Consider the following 23,965-nt stretch of genomic DNA (forward strand, 5'->3'; position numbering starts at 1 on the left):
ACAGTCCCGGTTTATGAGGTCGTCATTGGTGCGAATTTCGATGGCCTCTCTAACAACGCTGTCCCAGTATCTCGACGTCTGTACCAGAATCCTCGTGCGGTCATACTCCATGGCGTGATTTTCCGCCATGGAGTATGACCGCACGAGGATTCTGGTACAGACGTCGAGATACTGGGACAGCGTTGTTAGAGAGGCCATCGAAATTCGCACCAATGACGACCTCATAAACCGGGACTGTGGCTATAATCTTAGCAAGGCTTGGGAACCAGCGATCGGGTTAATCAAGAGTAAATCGAGCAGACGTATAGTTGTGACGACCACGGCGGACAGAGCCATCACACCGACGTCATCTCAGACGCCGTCGCAATCTGTTCCACCGCGCGACCGTGGCGCTGGGCGCGGACGGCGGAGGGAGCGCGCCGCGGGCGGAGGGTATTTAAATCGGCCGCCGCCGCGACCAAACCCAGTTCCCTCTGAGCAGCCATAGCGTACGGATCTCCGTGCCGGCACGTTCACAGGAGCTCAGTCCGTCAGTTCACCTGATGATGGCGACATGTTTGATCGCCGAAATATTGTGCCCGTTGGACACTATAGACCGGCAGCATACCCGTGGATATTTTGATTATTAAATACGCCGGGAGAAACTCAAGAATCACATAAAACTGATAGTTCGGTAATTTTCACACCTGTCAACACCTGCTTTCTTTAGGATTGGAATTATTATATTCTTCTTGAAGTCTGAGGGTATTTCGCCTGATGGTAGAGTTTTGTCAGGACTGGCTCTCCCAAGGCCGTCAGTAGTTCTAATGGAATGTTGTCTGCTCCCGGGGCCTTGTTTCGACTCAGGACTTTCAGTGATCTGTCAAACTCTTCACGCAGTATCGTATCTCACATTTCATCTTCATCTACATCCTCTTCCATTTCCATAATATTGTCATTAAATACATCGCCCTTGTATAAACCCTCTATATACTCCTTCCACCTTCCTGTTTTCCCTTCTTTGCTTAGAACAGGGTTTCCATCTGAGCTCTTTATATTCATACAAGTGGCTCTCTTTCCTCCAAAGGTCTCTTTAATTTTCCTGTAGGCAGTATCGATCTTACCCCTGATGAGATAAGCCTCTACATCCTTACATTTGTCCTCTAGCCATCCCTGCTTAGCCATTTTGCACTTCCTGTCGATCTCATTTTTGAGAAGTCTGTATCCTTTTTGCCTGCTTCATTTACTGCATTTTTATATTTTCTCCTTTCGTCAATTAAGTTCAATATTTCTTCTGTTACCCAAGGAGTTCTACTAGCCCTCGTTCTTTTACCTACTTGATCCTCTGCTGTCTTCACTACTTCATTCCTCAGAGCTACCCATTCTTCTTCTACTGTATTTCTTTCCCCCATTCCTATTAATTGTTCCCTTATGCTCTCCCTGAAACTCTGTACAACCTCTGGTTTAGTCAGTTTATCCAGGTTTCATCTCCTTAAATTCCTACCTTTTTGTAGTTTCTTCAGTTTTAATCTACAGTTCATAACCAATAGATTGTAGTCAGAGTCCACATCTGCCCCTGGACAATTTAAAACCTGGTTCCTAAATCTCTGTCTTACCATTATATAATCTATCTGGTACCTTCTAGTATCTCCAGGATTCTTCCATGTATACAACCTTCTTTTATGATTCTTGAACCAAGTGTTAGCTGTGATTAAGTTATGCTCTGTGCAAAAGTCTACCAGACGGCTTCGTCTTTCATTTCTTACCCCAAATCCATATTCACCTCACCCATGACTATTAAATTTTCGTCTCCCTTCACTACCTGAATAATTTCTTTTATCTCATCATACATTCCATCAATTTCTTCATCATCTGTAGAGGTAGTTGTCATATAAACTTGTACTACTGTAGTAGGCGTGGGCTTCGTGTCTATCTTGGCCACAATAATGCATTCACTATGCTGTTTGTAGTAGCTTACCCGCATTCCTATTTTTTATTCGTTATTAAACCTACTCCTGCATTATCCCTATTTGATTTTGTATTTATAACCCTGCATTCACCTGACCAGAAGTCTTGTTCCTCCTGCCACCGAACTTCACTAATTCCCACTATATCTAACTTTAACCTATCCATTTCCCTTTTTAAATTTTCTAACCTATCTGGCCGATTAAGGGATCTGACATTCCACGCTCCGATCCGTACAACTCCAGTTTTCTGATAACGACGTCCTCTTGAGTAGTCCCCACCCGGAGATCCGAATGGGGGACTATTTTAGCTTCGGAATATTTTACCCAAGAGGACGCCATCATCATTTAATCATACAGTACAGGTGCATGCCCTCTCGAAAAATTACGGCTGTAGTTTCCTCTTGCCTTCAGCCGTTCGCAGTACCAGCACAGCAAGGCCGTTTTGGTTAGTCTTACAAGGCCATGCCAGTCAGTCATCCAGACTGTTGGCCCTGCAACTACTGAAAAGCCTGCTGCCCCTCTTCAGGAACACACGTTTGTTTGAACTCTGAACAGATACCCCTCCGTTGTGGTTGCACCTACGGTACGGCTATCTGTATCGTTCAGGCATGCATTCCTGCCCACCAACAGCAAGGTCCATGGTTCATGGGGCGGGGGGAGTCAGCAATTATGCATGCAGTTTTAAACGCTTCTAATATTCAAGGAGTGTCTCCATACATTCATCCCACAGAGCTGTTGCAATTAACAGATCCCAAGAATCATATTAAATGCAGATATAAACAAATGCAAACTAGCACTTAGGCCAAAAGGAAGAACCCTAAAATGATGACTCCAGCTAGCGTAAATGTAGACAGTATACTTACTTGATTCTTCTCCAAGTCCAACCAGGCAGTGGACAGCAATCTATGATTGTAAGGTACTTAACTGTGTGAAATTTTCAGAATTTGTTCATCTATATTCTCCAGATTATATCTGATCAGCACAATTATTGTATTAACTATCCAGCCATCCAGCACATGACATATCTTCCCTCCAGGCTTTGGTACCGCTATCAGTGGAGACAGTAAGGGCTGGTAGAAAGTTCTATGAGATCCAGTTTCAGCATCCCCTGTATCTCTTTATCAGTGGCTTCACCTTCTTCTTTCCAAGGGATTGGATACAAACTGTTGCACTATGTGCAATGAGGGAAAACATTTAAATTACAGGCAATTCCTGGCTTCTGCTCGAATACTTAATAGTATTCGTTCAAGAGTTCAGACAGTTCTCCTCTTCGCTCATTTGTAAGGTATTGGTTCAGTCGGCTTCCGCTGTACCTGGTCTAACAATCCAAGTAAACCTATTTCATTTATCTAAGACTTGCGAGTAAGTCTGATCTTCTTCACAATCAATTCTCTTTCTGCCCCTCTGCCACATCTACCACGGTTACTCTCTTCCCTAATAAAATATACTTGGGCAACACCACCATCAATCTGCAAATCGACGTAGCCCTAAGGATAAATCAATTTTATGTCCTTCTCCCACATACATTCAACGCCTGGAACACATTCGACCAGCAGTTTCTTTACAGTACGCAATGTGCATTTAATCACTGCATTTCCTACTGTAATTTGCGACATTATTTTCTTATGCTCTGCGACTACATGCACATAGCTCCAATAAATCTACAACTATGAACTGGAAAAGTGGATAACTGAATACTTTGTGATACCTCAGGAAGTAGTTGCATCATGTACCAATCACCAACGCTCCAGGACATAGTATCACTATGACTGGAATATCTTTCTCAGTAGTATGTATTGCTAAGATTGGCACTAACTGATATTGTTCCTTACATTCATTGACATCTACACAGAATTCTCCAATCACGTTCCTTTCATCATTATATCGAAACAACTGAACTGCATGCTCATAACCTCTATGCAAATTTACGACCGTTCTTCTGGAACATGTTTCAGTCGAGTCTAGTTTAACTGACATTGCTACTAGAATGAAAATGTCGTCCACGACTTCCGTAATCACTGGTTTTTGTTCTCTTCAGTTATTACTAACTGTAGATGTGTCAGACTGTGATTCAAGTGTTTATTGTTAACTTTGGAATTGTATCCCAGTCATGATCATCGTACTGTGCGATTCTGCTTGTATTGCTTTTGTCGGAAACTTTTGCCGTCTTGTTCTGACTTTGTTTATTTTATTGGTCATTAATGCAATTATTTGAAGTCGGTTGATTAGCAGTTGTTTCATGTGCATGTAGACTATGTGCACAACAATTTGGCTGGATAATTATGTACATACAAAAGTTCCCTGTATTCATCCTCGGTCTTATAACCTCCTATTTAAGACCAACAGGATAATGAATGGAAATAGACTCCTCGGATTGATCTTCTGGTGCATGTATTAGTTTCTCATGGACTTCCGTGGGTAATTTCTGCATAATCGGTTCATTCCAGTATCTAGCCTTATACGAGTACCTCTCGAAGGAACTTCTACAGCTGCCAGTTTTGCAGGAGAAAGACTGCAGGTTGAACACCTCTTTCCTAAGACATTCTTGAGTTCCTTTTGACCAATATTTGGCACGGAATGCCCTTTGACACTCTTCGTAGGTTCCATATAGATCCGTCATGTCAGGCACCCACAATGCTGTATCCCCTTGTATCTTCCCGATAAGTGGCTAATTTTTTGTTGTTCAGCTAAGGGCTTAAGTAGAACACCCCTAAATCCTCGAATAAAGACAACATGATTAACAGCTCTTTTATCCGACTAGAACGTCTGTATTTGTTGTCGTTTCAGAAGTTCGTCTTCCATTAACATATTTCTATGTAGTTAAGATGGCGAGATACCAGAGTGTGCAAAATCTAATCTGTTACTGCATCTAGTACAAGCACAGGCATTCCACACTCTGATGTGGGGCTCGAGGTCTGTTGCCTGTGCTCCTTTTAAAATTATTTTCGAAATACCTTTATAGCCCCCAACCTCTTCTATAGCTCTTGAAAATGCTTCGATCTATTGGATAATACATTGTTCCATTGTAGGAAATATGATACAGCCTAATCACTCAGTCTAAGCAATTATTGCTTCAGTTGATTTGTAGAAGGTAAATTTTCAGCTGAAAGAGTCTCTGCAGCTTTTTTAATACTTCTATTTACACAGTGGATAACATGCTGCCCTTTACATTTTGCCTAGTGGTCTAATTGGCATGAAAATTCTTGTTGGAGTTCATGAAATTATGTTCAATGAGTTTATCACAACCAGAGAACGAGCCCTCTATTGTTATCAGCTAATTGGCCTGTTGTTGTTCTCACCTTCTCTCATCTAGTTCGCAAATCCTGAACTTCCTTATGAACTTCGTGTACTTCGCATGGGCACTGGTCTTGAGCTTTCCAAAGTTGGGCTAACGAATTAGTGATTACAGACTCCTTTTGTGATATAAATCTAAATTCCATTCGAATAGTAATCTGGATAAATGAATGTGGCTATGTCTGTTCATATCTCCATACCCGTGTGTGTGTGTGTGTGTGTGTGTGTGTGTGTGTGTGTGCAAAAGCGAGTGCATGCCTGCTTTTATGTGTGCAAGCTAAATTGAAAACGCCTTGAAAACAGTGCTTATTTTACAATGAAGGTAGTTTTGGGATTTATGCCATCACTAATTTTACACATTTTGGATGTGTGAATTGGATCATACATTCTGGTGCCTCTCTCTCTCTGAAGTACACGCAGTGTTACTACTGACACAGATTCAGCAGTAATGCATTGCAGTAACTGCAACTGCTTATATGTGCTTGTGGAATGGAAATATCGCTATAATATCGCTATACAGGGTGGTCCATTGATCGTGACCGGGCCAAATATCTCACGAAATAAGCATCAAACGAAAAAACTACAAAGAACGAAACTTGTCTAGCTTGAAGGTGGAAACCAGATGGCGCTACCATAGGTCACTCGGATATCAACTGCGTTTTTTTAAAAAATAGGAACCCCTATTTTTTATTACATATTTCAGTTGGACAACTTTTTTCACTTTGTGATAGACGGCGCTGTAATAGTCACAAACTTCGGCTCACAATTTTAGACGAACAGTTGGTAACAGGTAGGTTTTCTAAGTTAAAATACAGAACGTAGGTACGTTTGAACATTTTATTTCGGTTGTTCCAATGTGATACATGTACCTTTGTGAACTTATCATTTCTGAGAACGCATGCTGTTACAGCATGATTACCTGTAAATTCCACATTAATGCATAAATGCTCAAAATGATGTTCGTCAACCTCAATGCATTTGGCAATACGTGTAACGACATTCCTCTCAACAGCGAGTAGTTCGCCTTCCGTAATGTTCGCACATGCATTGACAATGCGCTGACGCATGTTGTCAGGCGTTGTCGGTGGATCACTATATCAAATATCCTTCAACTTTCCCCACAGAAGAAATCCGGGGACGTCAGATCCGTTGAACGTGTGGGCCATGGTATGGTGCTTTGACGACTAATCCACCTGTCATAAAATATGCTATTCAATACCGCTTCAACGGCACGCGAGCTATATGCTGGACATCCATCATGGAAGTACATCGCTATTCTGTCATGCAGTGAAACATCTTGTAGTAACATCGGTAGAACATTACGTAGGAAATCAACATAGATTGCACCATTTAGATTGCCATCGATAAAATGGGGGCCAATTATCCTTCTTCCCACAATGCCGCACCATACATTAACTCGCCAAGGTCGCTGATGTTCCACTTGTCGCAGCCAACGTGGATTTTCCGTTGCCCAATAGTGCACATTATGCCGGTTTACGCTACCGCTGTTGGTGGATGACGCTTCGTCTCTAAATAGAACGAGTGCAAAAAATCTGTCATCGTCCCGTAATTTTTCTTGTGCCCAGTGGCAGAACTGTACACGACGTTCAAAGTCGTCGCCATGCAATTCCTGGTGCATAGAAATATGGTACGGGTGCAATCGATGTTGATGTAGTATTCTCAACACCGACGTTTTTGAGATTCCCGATTATTGCGCAATCTGCCTGCTACTGATGTGCGAATTAGCCGCGACAGTAGCTAAAACACCTACTTGGGCATCATCATTTGTGCAGGTCGTGGTTGACGTTTCACATGTGGCTGAACACTTCCTGTTTCCTTAAATAACGTAACTATCCAGCGAACGGTCCGGACACTTGGATGATGTCGTCTAGGATACCGACCAGCATACATTGCACACGCCCGTTGGGCATTTTGTTCACAATAGCCATACATCAACACGATATCGACCTTTTCCGCAATTGGTAAACAGTCCATTTTAACACGGGTAATGTATCACTGGCGGAATGTTACGTGATACCACGTACTTACACGTTTGTGACTATTACAGCGTCATCTATGACAAAGCGAAAAGAGTGGTGCAACTAAAACATTCATATTTTTTTACGTTCTGCACGAATATGTAATAAAAATGGGGGTTCCTATTTAAAAAATACGCAGTTGATATCCGTTTGACCTACTGCAACGCCATCTAGCGGGCCAACCATGGAGCCATCTGGTTTCCCCATTCAAGCTCGACAAGTTTCGTTCTTTGTAGTTTTTTCGTTTGACGCTTATTTCGTGAGATATTTGGCCCCCGGTCACCATCAGGGGACCACCCTGTATATGTATCACCAAATTTGTGTCAACAGAATGTGTAGGCGTAGACAGAATCAAAGATATAATTCACGAAGATGTTTAGACTGATTTATTTATAAATAAAAATAAAACGACAGCTAATATGTGAAATATCACTTGAAAACATGGTACTCACGTGAACCACAGTAGGCTCCTTGCAGGCCCGGAGCACACGAGCAAAACTCTTTAGTGCAAAAAATAAGTCCTTCGCATGCACTAGACAGAAATGAACAGGGTTTTGAGCAGTTCTCTCCATATCTGTTTGGTCCACAACCTAGGACAAATTACATAAACTAATACATATCCAGACATAAGTGAGATATCATTAAAGTGTAGTCCACAGACACTGTTGTTTGCAGAAAGAAAAAAAAATGTTTGCTTAATACAAACTGGTTGTCTCTCACAGTACGCGGTAAATTAGTTATTGAATCAATTAACTTGCAAATAAATTTGAAAGTTATATTCCCCGGCCTTGTTGAACTCTCGATGACAGCAACCAAATTATTTTAGCTCAGTAATGCAACTCATTAATGATACATGTGGCACGGAAATATTAAAAATGCTGACGTAGCCGGGTACAGCTCATAGTTAAAGTGGAGCCACCTCATTAAATATGTTGTGCCTTGAAATGTGGTAAGTCATTGTAGTAGAGGGTTGTGGGCGTGGTTGTACAATATAAAGCGCTTATAGGTTTGTAGAAGTGCTGTGTAGCTTCGCCTAACGTAGCAGTCCCAATCCAAATGATCTTCACGTTTCGCTGCTCACAACGAAGAGTGTTAGATAGAAACATAAAGGGTAGAGACTACAGCGAAAACATAGATTGGAATGCATACAGAACAAGTAATTCAGGACATAGGATGCATGTTCTACCCTGAAATGATGACGTTGGCACGGGAGTGGAATTCCAGATGGGCCACAAGTAACCAGTCAGAGGACTAATGATGGAACATGTATACAGCTGAATAGGCAGACTGTACATTCCTGAACTTACAGAAAATGTGCCACACTCTACATTGATCAGCTAGAACATAATGACCAGCTACCTAATCGCTGGTACGTCCACGTTTGGCACGGATAACAGCGGCATGGAAGCAGTGAGGTCCTTGTAGGTCGCTGGAGGGAGTTGGCACCACATCTTCACACAGAAGTCCCTAATTTCTACAAACCGCGTGGTAGGGGGAGGCAATGAGCTCTGGCGCCAGTTCAGTCACATCCCAGACGTATTCGATCGGGTTCAGATATGGCAAGATGGGGGCAGCACAGCAATTGGAACTCGCCACGGTGTTCCTCGAACCACTCCATCACATTATTCGCCACTGCTGTCGCGAAACATGATCGTCATGAAAGGCGGTACGTGGTCTGCAACCAGTGAACGATGCTCCTTGGCCGTGACAGTGCCTCGCAAGAGCTCCAGTCGAACCCCGGATGCTCACATTATCGTTCCCCATAGCATAATGGGACAGTCACTGGCTTACCTCTGCCCCCCGCAGTACAGGTGTTGAGTAGCCGTTCCCCTAGAGGAGGACGGACTCGCGTCCTCCCCTCTGTATTATGAAGAAGATATCGGGATTCATCAGACCGTGAACGCTGTACACTGCAGCAACGTTCCAGTCGTAGCTGCCGATGTCGCGGTGTTTAACATTTCGCCTCTGCCAGTCGTTATCTGTGGAGGTCCATCGTTAGGGGTGTTTACAGCACTGCGTGTTGAGACACACTTGTACCCTACCAACCATTAGAGTCTGACGTCAGTTCCGCCACAGTTAGCCGCCTGTCCTGTTTCACCAGTCTGCCCAGCCTAACACTTCTGGTGCCTGTAGTGAGGGGTGGCCGCCCAAGCCCTCTACGTCTGGACGCGGTTTTTTCACCTCGGTTCCGCCGCTGTTGAAGACACTCACCAGATCACTCCTTGAACACCCGACGAGTCGTGCAGTTTCCGAAATGCTCGTGCCGATCCTCTGCCCTCCGTCAGCTCAGACAGATCACACGCCTTCCGCATTCCACACAGGGGACTACACGCTCACCGATACTACGCCTTCCGTGCGTGTCTCCGACTAGCAGTCATTCCTTGCCACGTGACGCTGCTATCGCCTGGACGGATTCACATCAAATGGTTCAAATGGCTCTGAGCACTATGGGACTCAACTGCTGAGGTCATTAGTCCCCTAGAACTTAGAACTAGTTAAACCTAACTAACCTAAGGACATCACAAACATCCATTCCCGAGGTAGGATTCGAACCTGCGACCGTAGCAGTCTTGCGGTTCCAGACTGCAGCGCCTTTAACCGCACGGCCACTTCGGCCGGCGGATTTACATCGATAGCAGGTCGGTGGTCATAAAGTTCTGGCTGATCAGTGTATATTGTTGCACAGTTTCAAATATATGGAGCAGCTACTCAAATGTGAAACTCGCTGGAAGACATTGTTAGCGATAGAATTCGGTAAATTTTTCCTGAACTGTGAATATTGGTCAAAGACAGTGGCAACAACAGCGTGGCGGCCGGCAGTCTGAGGCTGTCCGCTGGTGAGGATGTTGTGTGTGTGGGGGGGGGGGGGTGGCCGAGGGCAGGACGACTCGGACAGCATCTCACTTTTGTGCGACGAACAGAAGCTCGTTTGAGACGCGGAAAGATGATAGCTAACGCGAATGGTCAGGAGAAGCAAACCTACAGCGCTCGAGAATTGTCGCTGTCCTGCTCGACTCAGTCACGTCGAGTAAATACTCAGGCTCAGCACTGGAAAACGACGGAACAAGAGGTCGGGGGTGAGGAAGGCGAACGACCGACTGCTGTGCACTGGAAGAAAACAGAAAAGCTTAGCACACCTATAAGGAAGATTTGGTAAGCAACGCCCTCGAAACACATTTTGAGTACTGTTCAATTAATTAGGATCCCCACAGGGTCGTATTAAAGGAAGACACTGCAGAAAATCACTGACGATTTGCTAGATTTATAACCATTTGGTTCGAAGAGTACCAGAGTGCTACACAAATGCCTCGTGAGCTTAAAAGCGAGAGAATACGACGACCATGGAGTACGACTACAGAACTGGCATTTGAGGCAGATTTTGGAGATTTTTACTATCAAAAACAGTCTTGATCACAATTTATTATTTATTTATTTATTATCACTAGTGATTTACCACCAGGAGGAGGTTCTTACTCAATGGTCTGAAGATGACCACACTGGTGGTCGAAACCGGTCACCATAATAAATAAATTGTGATCAAGACTGTTTTTGATAGTAAATATTTGTAACACATTGATCACTGTTCACTCCCACAACGTATTCAAAAGCAATTAGACTGTGGAGAGCTCTACCGCCTACACCGTTCCTCGCGTGTCAGGAAGGTGAGGGCGAAATACACGACGTCAGGATTGGTACTGTCGGGACTGGTACAGTTGCATATAGGCATGTGGTTTTTCCCCTCTCAATTTGCTAGTGTTACAGGAAAGCCAATGTCTGGGAACGGTACAAAGTATTCCCCGCCGAAACGCTCAACAATTGCTTGTTGAGTATATCTACGGAGATAGGAAGTTTCTGCAGAATCGCCGATGAGAGAAACATGTGGACAACATTAAAAAGATGAAGGAGCTTGCAGATGGTAAACGAATGTGTGTTAAGATATCGGGAAGTAAGTTCGATCGTACCAGAGGGAAAATTTGTAAGTCAACAAGTAATGGAGGACATTCTCTTTAAGAGCTACTCTCGATTGAAGAGATAGGCACAGAAGAGGAAATGTGGGGTGCCACACTAAATCGCTCAGAAGAGTGATGAAAAAAGTATGTGAAAAGAAACGAATAGGTGCGGCTGTGAGAAAGCTGATAGTAAGCGTACGTTAAGAACACCCGACACTGTGGTCTGTCCTGGGTGGAGGCACACCCTGTCCCTGTATCGCCTCCCCTCAACAAGCTCGTACGTACCTCCTCATCTGAAATGAAAGTAATACATGAGAGTAGAAACCGTACCAACAATGACGAAGCTGCATTCAGCAACGAGCTTGTCAACAACAGTCAGAACGTCGAAAATACTGCAAAATGCAATTATTCACTCACAGGTCAAAGTAAACGTAAATGTATGACAGGTGCAGTACTGATGAAGTGTTATACTAGCAACTATTGTACAAAGTAAAAATAATTTTCTTACCTTCCTCGCAGTACAAGCCAACAAATCCTTGTGGGCAGGTGCACGATTGGGTTGTACTGCTCCACACACCACCATTGCGACACACTGTGTCTGGATCTGCAGAAAGAATACAAGTTCTACTTCCATACGACTAAGTACTTTTAAATGACTACAGAGACTACAGTTCCGAGTCGTTTAATATAACTTCAAAATTGGACTCGAACAGCATCGTCCGCAGAAACATTTTACTTTGGCTTTAAACAGTTTTGTTCAGGTTTTGACCATCTTCAAACCCTTATACCATGTTAGTAGGCGATGGCGGTGAATGTGACTGGTGCGGTCAGAGAACTGTGTCCATTTTTAAAGTACGTTCTGCCTCACCGTTGTTCTCCACGAGAAATGTTCTGAAAAGTTACGTTTGATATAACATTAGACATATCCTGCATATGGCCACACTGGTAGCAAAAAGGAGGTGAGGCATTTTGGAAATATGGCACTCACAAGAAAGCTTATGAGGATGAGCTCCTTCAATGTAGAAGTACTGGTACAATAATTTATTAAGTGGGAATTAAGCTGAAGTGGAGGTAATATGTTGGAGGATTAATTGATATTCAGCCTCAGTGAAAAGCAACTTTTTGTTGCGTTTATCTTCACTCCAAAGTAATTTCTTTGCCGCTAACTTGACATTGATGGTGATGATAATAATTTTGTCCATGTACAAAGCCCACACATGCTACCATAGTACAGGACCATATGCTCCGCAGAAGGTGAATTTGAAGAATGTACAATGACACAGAATAATTTACTGTGATAAGCAACAGAAATTATTCAGATAATTAAGGGAAAAGAAAATTTAATTGTGCTGAGGAACTGGAATTAGGTAGTAGGAAAAGGACGGAAAGGAAATATAGAAAGACGACATAGGCTGGGGTAGTGGAATCAAATGAGAAGCCACTTGGTAGAATTTTTCACGGAGCCCAATTTAGTCATTTTACATACGTGGTACAAGATTCACGAAAGAAGGCAGTACACGTGCAACTGACCTGGAGACACCAGAAGGTTTTCAGATAGACTAGATAATTATTAGGCAGAGAATTCGAATCCAGATTTTAAACAGCAAAACTTTTCCGAGGAGAGGTGTTAACTCTGGTCATGATGTATTGGTTACTAACTATCGACTGAAACTGAAGAAATTGCACAAAGTTTAAAGATTATGGAGACCGAATCTGGATAAACAGAAAGAACTAGAGGGAGTTGAAGTTTCAAAGGGAGCAATAGGTAACGACTAGCTGAAACATAGGGCACGAATGCAACAGAAGACGAATGGGTAGCTTTGAGATATTAAATAGTGAAGGCCCAGTAGGAAATTTGGATAACATGCGAGATATTGAACCTAACTGAGAGAAGAAGAATACATAAACATGCAAGTAAAACAGAATAACGACGTCTAAAAAATTACATTGGTAAGAACTGCAAAATGGCAAGGTAGCAATGACACGACGAAAAATGCAAGGCTATGGGAAATTGAATGATTTTGCGAAAGACAGATGCCAATTATACGAACATTAAAAAGACCTTTGGAGTAAGGAGAAGCGCCTACATAGACATTAAAAACTCACTTAGCAAACGATTGCTATGAAAAGAGATGCGGATAAGTGCGAATGGGATGGCGCACCGTGGCTCCCGTATGAACAGTTCGTACGCCACGCAGATCGAGAATTTCGACGATTCTTGTCCGTTATCAATATCGATATTGGCAAAACATCAAAATATGAGACAAACAGCCGTATCGTTTGATTGCATTGACAGAGAAACTTAAATTTTTTACACCGCAAAGGGAACTTAGACTTTAGTATGTTACAGATACTTAAACAACTTAATTCGTCTATCCGCTCCTGAGAAAAAGGAAAGGGGGTCTCAACAGTCGCACAGACAAACGGTCGGATAACATGAAAAAAATTATTTTCATCTGATATAATTATTAATAATTACCAGTTTTCATTTTCTTTCCTTTACTGCTGTTGTAAAACCTTATTTCTTGCTAAATTTCATGGCTCTATTTCAACGAGAAATACGCTACAGGTTTTCGTGTGAATGTATGCGAGTACCAAAGTATGACATAAATGGCTGTATGTTTAGATTGCACAGACTCTGGAGATTAATATTTTCAGTCCACCAAGGGACCACACGCCTTTGTATATGAATAAATTTCAATTTGAAACGTCTTCCCGTTCCTGAGAAAAAGGGGTCTCAACTGACACACATGCGGTCGTACAACAAACAACGGTGCGTCTGATGTGTTCAAATGGCTCTGAGCACCATGGGACTTAACATATGAGGTCATCAGTCCCCTAGACCTTAGAACTACTTAAATCTAACTAACCTAATGACATCACACACATGCATGCCCGAGGCAGGATTCGAACCTGCGACCGTAGCGGTCGCGCGGTTCCAGACTGAAGCACCTAGAAGCGCTCGGCCACACCGGCCGGCCGTCTCTGTGTGTATGTGTATGTGTGTGCGTGCGTGTGTGTGTGTGTGTGTGTGTTTGGTTTATAATTACAGATTAACAATTTTCAGATTTTCGCCTTCACCCCAACTGTGAAACTTTGCTTCTTGCCAAATTTGATGGCTCTAATGAATATCAAAATACGTGGCATAAATGGTCTTATCTTTTGATTTCACTGAAGTATAAGCATAAAGTTTTGACACCACCAAGGGAGCATAGACCTGCGCGCGGTCCTTTATGGAGACAGTCAGGACTAGCTCTTCCGACGCCTACTCCGACGCTTACAACCACATCCATTGGTCAAATTTTCATTACCTTTTTTTTTCCATATCGTTCCCCCCTTTGTCAGTAATATGCTATTACAAGCTGCTGTCGTTCTGAGCTTTCTACAGCTTATGTACATCAGAAAGGCCACGCATCCTCAGACTTCAAGGAGAATGTGTATATCCTCAGACTACAAGAATAATGTAATAAGTCATTTTCCAAAGAAAATTGTTTGCGACAGCTGTGAATATTAGTGGCCTGTCAGATTCAAAAGTCAAGGCTGAAAGATACTGACAAGAATTATTTACAAAAGAATGGAAAACTGGTAGAAGCTGGCCTCGGTGAAGATAAGTTTGCGGTCCAGAAAAATGTAGGTAATAATAACATTTGTCCATTTAAGGAAACTTTTGACAACGTCAATTCGAGTACATACTTTCTTCAAATTCTTCTGTTTTGAAGGTATCAGGGATAAAGTTATAGTGAGCGAAAGATTTTTCTAGAGTTTGTACAGATACCAGACTGCAGTTGCAATGGTAAAAAGACATGAAAGGGGAACAGTGGTCTCTATTAGATACAGTAGTAGCCAGTTTGTAAATTGAGCAAGTCAAGTGAAGAAGTCTGGAAGGTAATTAAACTTCACGGACAAGCATTAAAAATCTAGAGGTTAAATGACGACACTGGAGTTGTCTCTGACAGCAATGAACTTGGAAGAAATGTTGAATAAAGAGGATAGTGTCTTGGAAAGAAGTTATAAAATCAGCATCAAGTATAGTGAAACAAGGGCAATGGAGTATCCTAGTATTATATCAGGTGATATTAACTGCATTAGATTAGGATATGAGGCATCAAAATCAGTCAATGAGTTTTGCTATTTGGGTAGCAAAATAATTGACAATGACAAAAATGGCAAGTGCAGATGACTTTCTTAACTTAAAATAGAAATTTAAGTGTTACGTAAGTTTTATTTGTATCGAATGTAGTCTTACACCCAAAAGTGCAACAGTTCCGATAAGAAGAAAATGTTCAAATGTGTGTGAAATCTTATGGGACTTAACTGCTAAGGTCATCAGTCCCTAAGCTTACGCACTACTTAACCTAAATTATCCTAAGGACAAACACACACACCCATGCCCCTTGGGAGGACTCGAACCTCCGCCGGGACCAGCCGCCGGTAAGAAAGACGTTTATGTAAAGTGTTGCTACAGAAAAATACTAAATAGGAGTTATCCAGATTGAATAAATAATGAGAAGGCACTGCCTCGAACTGAGGAAGTAGGACAACTGTGCCACAACTTGACTAAAAGAAGCGTTCGATATGCATGACTCGTCTTCAGGCATCAAAGAATCGTCAGGCAGGTAATGTGAGGAAGTAGGAGGAAATCAAAGTGAGTGCAGTTTCAAATGTGGCAACAATTACACTACTGGCCATTAAAATTGCTACACCAAGAAAAATGCAGATGATAAACGGGTATTCATCGGACAAATATATTGTCCTAGAACTGACATGTGATTACATTTTCACGCAATTTGGGTGCATAGATCCTGAAAAATCAATACCCAGAACAACCACCTCTGGCCGTAATAACGGCCTTGATACGCCTGGGCATTGAGTCAAACAGAGCTTGGATGGCGTGTACAGGTACAGCCGCCCATGCAGTTTCAACACGATACCACAGTTCATCAAGAGTAGTGATTGGCGTATTGTGACGAGCCAGTTGCTCGGCCACCATTGACCAGACGTTTTCAGCTGGTGAGAGATCTAGAGAATGTGCTGGCCAGGGCAGCAGTCTAACATTTTCTGTATCCAGAAAGACCCGTACAGGATCTGCAACATGCGGTAACCGCAGCCATGGTCTCCGAGCTGACAGTCCATGCTGCTGCAAACGTCGTCGAACTGTTCGTGCAGATGGTTGTTGTCTTGCAAACGTCCCCATCTGTTGACTCAGAGATCGAGACGTGGCTGCACGATCCGTTACAGTCATGCGGATAAGATGCCTGTCATCTCGACTGCTAGTGATACGAGGCCGTTGGGATCCAGCACGGCGTTCCGTATTACTCTCCTGAACCCACAGATTTCATATTCTGCTAACAGTCATTGAATCTCGAATAACGCGAGCAGCAATGTCGTGATACGATAAACCGCAATCGCGATAGGCTACAATCCGACCTTTATCGAAGTCGGAAACGTGATGGTACGCATTTCTCCTCCTTACATGAGGCATCACAACAACGTTTCACCAGGCAACGCCGGTCAATCGGTTGGAAACTTTCCTCATGTCAGCACATTGTAGGTGTCGCCACCGGCGCCAACCTTGTGTGCATGTTCTTGAAAGCTAATCATTTGCATATCACGGCATCTTCTTCCTGTCGGTTAAATTTCGCGTCTGTATCACCTCATCTTCGTGGTGTAGCAATTTTAATGGCCAGTAGTGTATCTCCGGAGTTTTTTACCCAAGAGGATGCCATCATTTAACCGTAAAGTATATCGTCATCCCCTCCGGAAACTAACGGCTGTAGTTTCCTTTTGCAGTCAGCTGTACGCGGTACGAGCGTAGGGAGGACATGTTGGTTGTGTTACCAGGCCTTGTCAGTCAGTGGTCCAGACTATTGGCCTTGCAGCTACTGAAAAGGCGACTGCCCGTCTGCAAAATTTTTCTGGCCTCTCAACAGATATTCTTCCGTTGTAGTAGCAGCTACGGTGTTGACGTAAAATTAAATATGTGTAATAATGAACCTAAAGCAGACATGCGACTGAGGTACTATGTACATCACAGTCAACGGATGATCGCAGCAAAGAAACACCCAAAGTCAAAGCATGCCATAAAAGTACAAGTAACTTTGAATAACTTCTCTACCGCTTGTCGAGATATACACTCCTGGAAATGGAAAAAAGAACACATTGACACCGGTGTGTCAGACCCACCATACTTGCTCCGGACACTGCGAGAGGGCTGTACAAGCAATGATCACACGCACGGCACAGCGGACACACCAGGAACCGCGGTGTTGGCCTTCGAATGGCGCTAGATGCGCAGCATTTGTGCACCGCCGCCGTCAGTGTCAGCCAGTTTGCCGTGGCATACGGAGCTCCATCGCAGTCTTTAACACTGGTAGCATGCCGCGACAGCGTGGACGTGAACCGTATGTGCAGTTGACGGACTTTGAGCGAGGGCGTATAGTGGGCATGCGGGAGGCCGGCTGGACGTACCGCCGAATTGCTCAACACGTGGGGCGTGAGGTCTCCACAGTACATCGATGTTGTCGCCAGTGGTCGGCGGAAGGTGCACGTGCCCATCGACCTGGGACCGGACCGCAGCGACGCACGGATGCACGCCAAGACCGTAGGATCCTACGCAGTGCCGTAGGGGACCGCACCGCCACTTCCCAGCAAATTAGGGACACTGTTGCTCCTGGGGTATCGGCGAGGACCATTCGCAACCGTCTCCATGAAGCTGGGCTACGGTCCCGCACACCGTTAGGCCGTCTTCCGCTCACGCCCCAACATCGTGCAGCCCGCCTCCAGTGGTGTCGCGACAGGCGTGAATGGAGGGACGATGAGAGTCGCTTCTGCCTTGGTGCCAATGATGGTCGTATGCGTGTTTGGCGCCGCGCAGGTGAGCGCCACAATCAGGACTGCATACGACCGAGGCACACAGGGCCAACACCCGGCATCATGGTGTGGGGAGCGATCTCCTACACTGGCCGTACACCACTGGTGATCGTCGAGGGGACACTGAATAGTGCACGGTACATCCAAACCGTCATCGAACCCATCGTTCTACCATTCCTAGACCGGCAAGGGAACTTGCTGTTCCAACAGGACAATGCACGTCCGCATGTATCCCGTGCCACCCAACGTGCTCTAGAAGGTGTAAGTCAACTACCCTGGCCAGCAAGATCTCCGGATCTGTCCCCCATTGAGCATGTTTGGGACTGGATGAAGCGTCGTCTCACGCGGTCTGCACGTCCAGCACGAACGCTGGTCCAACTGAGGCGCCAGGTGGAAATGGCATGGCAAGCCGTTCCACAGGACTACATCCAGCATCTCTACGATCGTCTCCATGGGAGAATAGCAGCCTGCATTGCTGCGAAAGGTGGATATACACTGTACTAGTGCCGACATTGTGCATGCTCTGTTGCCTGTGTCTATGTGCCTGTGGTTCTGTCAGTGTGATCATGTGATGTATCTGACCCCAGGAATGTGTCAATAAAGTTACCCCTTCCTGGGACAATGAATTCACGGTGTTCTTATTTCAATTTCCAGGAGTGTATTTGGTACATTAAAAGAGATGCAGATATATTTTTAATAAGGGAATAGAGATTCGTAAGAATAAAAGGAACAGAAAGAAACATAGTTTAAGGAAGCAGACTAGCGAAAAAAAAAGAAAAGGAAACAGACAGGCAGAATCACGCACAGGTCATAATTTCTTCTGGAGGAATAATCTTAATCCATGGCAGTGCATTCCGTCTTTGTAACTAAAGCAAAGAAAGTTTGTTTTTTTGCCGTGCGAGTTTCGCTTCTTTTACTTATGAAGCTCATTCTGTAGCTGATTCTGATGTTACTCCATGTGTGTCGTCCTGGAGATGCATTTATTCGATCTGCACACTCCAGACGGCCGATTTTCGGCCTTCTTCGACAGTATTTCATTTCCGACTTTCACAGTGTATTGAATGTATCTGGTACAGGGACGGGGGTAGATACCATGAGAAATTCCACAACGATCAGTACTGGCCCCGCTAGTGTTCTTAAACTACATATTCTCAAGTAAATTCGAAAACTGGTTCGAAGTTTGTTATGTTCGCTGGTAGGTAAGGCATACTCATCAAAATTCCAAACTACTCTGTCTTACGAAGATAGCTCAGGTAATAGCTGAACATAATGTCAGTATGAATTATAACCCCGCAATATTTCTCATTTTACAATTTCGAACAAGCCAAAATAATCTGCTAGACCCGCAGTAGTCATACAATAAATGAACCACGCTGAGTAAATTTCTTTGATGTTCAACTGGATAACAAGTTAAAACCGAGTCAACACATGGATAAAGTGATGGTGAAGCTCAGTCCAGAGGCAGAATACTACGAGTACTAACTCAGCCGCCCTGTGTGGGTCTCAGTGTGGACCTGCGTACTATGATGTACACTCATGTTCAGAAAAAAACAGGACATCTTGAACGACTAAAGATAGGACGTTAATATTCAAAGGACATGTGCATTAGTATGTTCTGCAGAAATGATTGACTTCTGAACCGTGTCGGTTGGCGGGTTCAAGATCAACGTAGATATCGCGGCGCAACACCACCGACCGGTAAACTGTGCCTGCGGCTCTCGTTGTCGCTATAAAGCGGAGGTAGTGGATCAGTGTAACTGGAGCAGACGTGCAGGATGCCCCGCAGACATATGGGAGAACCGTACCGTCAAGTCAGTGAGTTTGAAAGAGGTCGAAATATTGGTATAAGAGAATGTGATGCACCCATCCGTGAAATTGCTGCTCATGTAGGACCAAGTGTTTTGGCAGGGCAACGGGTGTGTGCAGAATGGTTCACGGAAGGCCGTAGAACACGACGAGATGGGTCAGGATGCACCCCCCAGACCACCTCACGAGAAGATCGACACCTCATCAGAATGGCATTGCAGGACACATCTGCGTCCTCCTCGTCTCTGGCGCAGAAGTGGAGCGGTAGAACACAATCTTACACTATTAGGGGTGGCAGTCGGCCGCCGTTTATTACGGGTTACGTGCGCGTCGTTCACTTCTCTGCCTACCTTTGACGAATGTGCAGAAACGTGCTACACGGCAGCGGTGTATGGAACGACGTCACTGGGGACAGTAATGGCATCAGATAGTGTTTTCGAATGAATGTATATTCTGTTTGTTTGGAAACAGTTCGCCGCAGACAGGGGGAGTGACATCACAGTGACAGCATAACACATACCGCTCCGACTCGAGGCCTTATTGTGTAGGATGCTACTGCATACAGCCACAAATCACAGTTGGTGCGTGTCCAGGGCACTGTGACCTAAGTGAATGACACACTGCGACTCGTCGCCATACCTTTCTGCACAACACCGCAGGCGCCATTTTTCAGCAAGCCAATGCACGACCACATGTCGATGTACCAACATGTGCCTCCTTGGTGTCACAGGCTGTCAGACGCTTGCCCTGGCCCGCCAGGTTACCAGACTTGTCGCCAATCGCAAATGTGAGAGAGGTACGGTGAAACGTCGGGGGCAGCGCTGTGACCCAGTGCCGACCACCACGGATGAACTCTGGGACGAAGTGAATGCAGCAAGGGTGGCTGTACCACAGTACAGCAAAAAGTAAGAAACAGGGAATGCCTAAGTAAAGAAAATTAATATCATTCCTCCTTAGACAGAGTTGCTCCCCTTAATGTGTAATCCGACTGGTTTCACATTCGTGAAGTGTCTTTCCTTGTGGAGGTATCTATAAAACACAGTGAATGAACAAATGCATACTACGTGTACATGCAAGTATGTATGTACACGTAGAAGAGATCTAGAGATAGTGGAATGCTAGAAATATGTTACATTATACCTCAACAGAGATTTCAGACTAGATATGTAACTACAAAAAATTTTCAGTGGCATATGAAGACTCCGATTATATTTTATTAATTATGAAATCCTGATTAAGACCAAGTAATTTACAAGAGAACAGGTGCTTAGGCACAAGTATACTGTGCAATGTTAAGCAAATCGAGACTGTTCAGGGCTACAAAGGAGCATTTGACTACAACTAACTGAAACAGTAGTAACCAGTAAAAGAGAAGATAGCTCTTAGTGATGAAATAATTAATCCCACGGAAGACTAAATACACAAACGGAGAAGTATCTACAGAAGACCAAGGATAGGAGATAAGATACAAAAGTTTAACTAATAAGAAGGCATAATAAAGTAATAGATAGTAATAGAAAATACCAAAGGCGCTAAAAATGAGACTGACATATAATAAAATGTGTTAAAGACAAAATGACTTCTGGAGAAACTGAACCACTCGATGAATACAAGACAATACGAAAAGTAGGCAGCTCTTGTAATAAAGTAACAGAAACATTTGAACAATGATACTTGTAAAATGAACGCAAAGAGTGCAGGTGGGATACCCATACTGAAGAATGAAAGGAAAGTTGAATGATGAGTTAATACTTAGAGGATTCTACATAGTTCAAGAAACTCGAAGACAATGTTACAGAAAGTAAAGGAGAGGAAATTTAGTATGGACTGGGGGCTATGGTAAAGTGAGAGGAATTTTACAGGACACTACAAGACCTAAGCTGCACAAGGCTCTCCCTGAGAAGATTTAGGTCAACCGAAGGCAGCTGAAGTTCAGTGATTTCCAACAGTATTATAGAGATCTTTAGGGGAATCAACCGTGACAAAACTGTTCCACGTGGGATACAGGATACCTGAGGCAGGCGAAATAACCCCAGACTTATGGTAGCCTCAATTTAAAAGAATTTAGAAGATTTTGTCATGGGTACATATTGCCAATAAATCAGTTTAATAAGAAATCGTTGCAAAGTACTAACTTGAGTGGTCTACAGAAGAAAGGAACCACTAATAGGGGCAAACCTGGGAGAATAACAGTTTTGATTCCAGAGAAATGTACGCTAGTATGAAGCAATACCGCCCCTCCCACCTACCTTAGAGGAAAGTTTGACGAAAAACAAACGCACATTTCTAGTGTGTTCAACTCTATAAGTCGGTTTCAGAATGTTATTTGGGACCCACTATTTAAAATTCTGGAATCATCATGTAAAAAACACAGGGAGCTTAGGATATGTATGGTAACCAGACAACAGTTATAAAGCCTGAGGAAAATGGAATGTGAGCAGTAACTGTGGAATCAATGAGACAAATTTGTAGCACATGTTAATCAGCCTACATATCTAGCAAAAAGGACTCAGAACCAAAGGAAAATTGCGAAAAGGGTTGAAAGATGACAGAGAGGAAGTAACTGCCTTACGGTTTGACAGTAAGTTAGTAACTCTATAGGCGGTGATTAAAGACTTGGAAGATCAGTTCCATCTTAATTTCAAAAAACGTAAAGCTGAGGAAGTGCAGTATGGGAGAAGTGAGTAGAATGTACGAGATAGGCGAAATGCCTTCGGATTTCAAGAAGAATATAATAATTCCAAATCCAACGAAAGCAGATGCTGAAAGGTGTATAATTGAATAGTGAAGAGATGTACGTTTTTTTTGGGGGGGTGGGGGGGGGGGGGTGGGAGGGTTCGTCGGTCTTCTGACTGGTTTGATGCGGCCAGCCACGAATTCCTCTTCTGCGTCAACCTCATCATCTCAGAGTCGCAGAGCAACCTACGTCCTCTGTTATTTGCTGGATGTATTCCAGTATCTGTCTTCTTCTACATTTTTTGCCCTCTACAGCTCACTCCAGTACCATGGAAGTCATTCCTGATGTCTTAACAGATGCCCTATCGTCTCGTCTCTTCTCCTTGTCAGTGTTTTTGACATATTCCTTTCCTCTCCGATTCTGCAGAGAACCTCCTCTTTCCTCGTGTTACCAGTCCATCTAATTTTCAAAATTCGTCTGCAGCACCACATCGCAAATGCTTCGATTCTCTTCTGCTCCGGTTTTCCCATAGTCCACGTTCCACTACCATACAATGCTGTACACTAAACGTATATTCTCAGAAATTTCTTCGTCGAATTAAGGCCTATATGATGTCATTGTTATCCAGAATGAAAGTGAAGAAGAATTACATGATGTGCTGAATGGAATGAACAATCAAATGGGTACAGAATATGGACTGACAGTAAATCGAAGGAAGACGGCCGGCCGGGGTGGCCGAGCGGTTGTAGGCGCTACAGTCTGGAACCACGCGACCACTACGGCGGCAGGTTAGAATCCTGCCTCGGGCATGGATGTGTGTGATGTCCTTAGGTTAGTTAGGTTTAAGTAGTTCTAAGTTCTAGGGGACTGATGACCTCAGATGTTAAGTCCCATAGAGCTCAGAGCCATTTGAACCATTTCGAAGGAAGACGAAAGTAATGAGATGTAGCGGAAAGGGAAACATCGAGAAACTTTTCATCGGGATTGATAGTTACGGAGTAGATGAAGTTAAACAATTCTGCTACCTAGGCAGCAAAATAACCAATGACGGACGGAACAAGGACATCAAAAGCGGGTTATCACTGGCAAAAAGGCTGGAAGGTGTCTTCGCTGTATCCGTAACTGCTCACGGAATATTTTTACCTAACTAGTTTCACACGTCCGGTAAACGATAATTCTTTTATGCATATTTATTTAGGAACCGAAACTCCATCGTGAGGGTTTTTGTCGTTGCACAGCAGCTCCGCCATTTCAGCAAGAACTAGATCTAAAATGATTATAAGGCATAAAAACCGAGACACAGTCCCTCGACGAACTTGTATTTTATAACCATTCTGAGATTAAAGTGACCAAATGGAAAAATAACTTCAAATTTATCATATC

General features: G+C 43.7%; 1 protein-coding gene across 2 annotated transcripts in view; it reads right to left on the reverse strand.

Moving 5' to 3' along the window:
* The window catches only part of LOC126092026 (uncharacterized), a 489,900-nt gene that overhangs the window by 217,273 nt on the left and 248,662 nt on the right, over positions 1-23,965 (reverse strand). For both annotated transcript variants that reach the window (XM_049907420.1, XM_049907421.1), the window contains 2 exons: positions 11,738-11,833; positions 7,732-7,869 (listed from right to left, as the gene is read on the reverse strand). In XM_049907420.1, coding sequence (XP_049763377.1) covers positions 7,732-7,869; positions 11,738-11,833 — 234 coding nt within the window. The remainder of the gene's footprint in view (positions 1-7,731; positions 7,870-11,737; positions 11,834-23,965) is intronic.

The sequence above is a fragment of the Schistocerca cancellata genome, chromosome 7 (assembly GCF_023864275.1).
Source record: "Schistocerca cancellata isolate TAMUIC-IGC-003103 chromosome 7, iqSchCanc2.1, whole genome shotgun sequence".
Classification (NCBI taxonomy): Eukaryota; Metazoa; Arthropoda; class Insecta; order Orthoptera; family Acrididae; genus Schistocerca; species Schistocerca cancellata.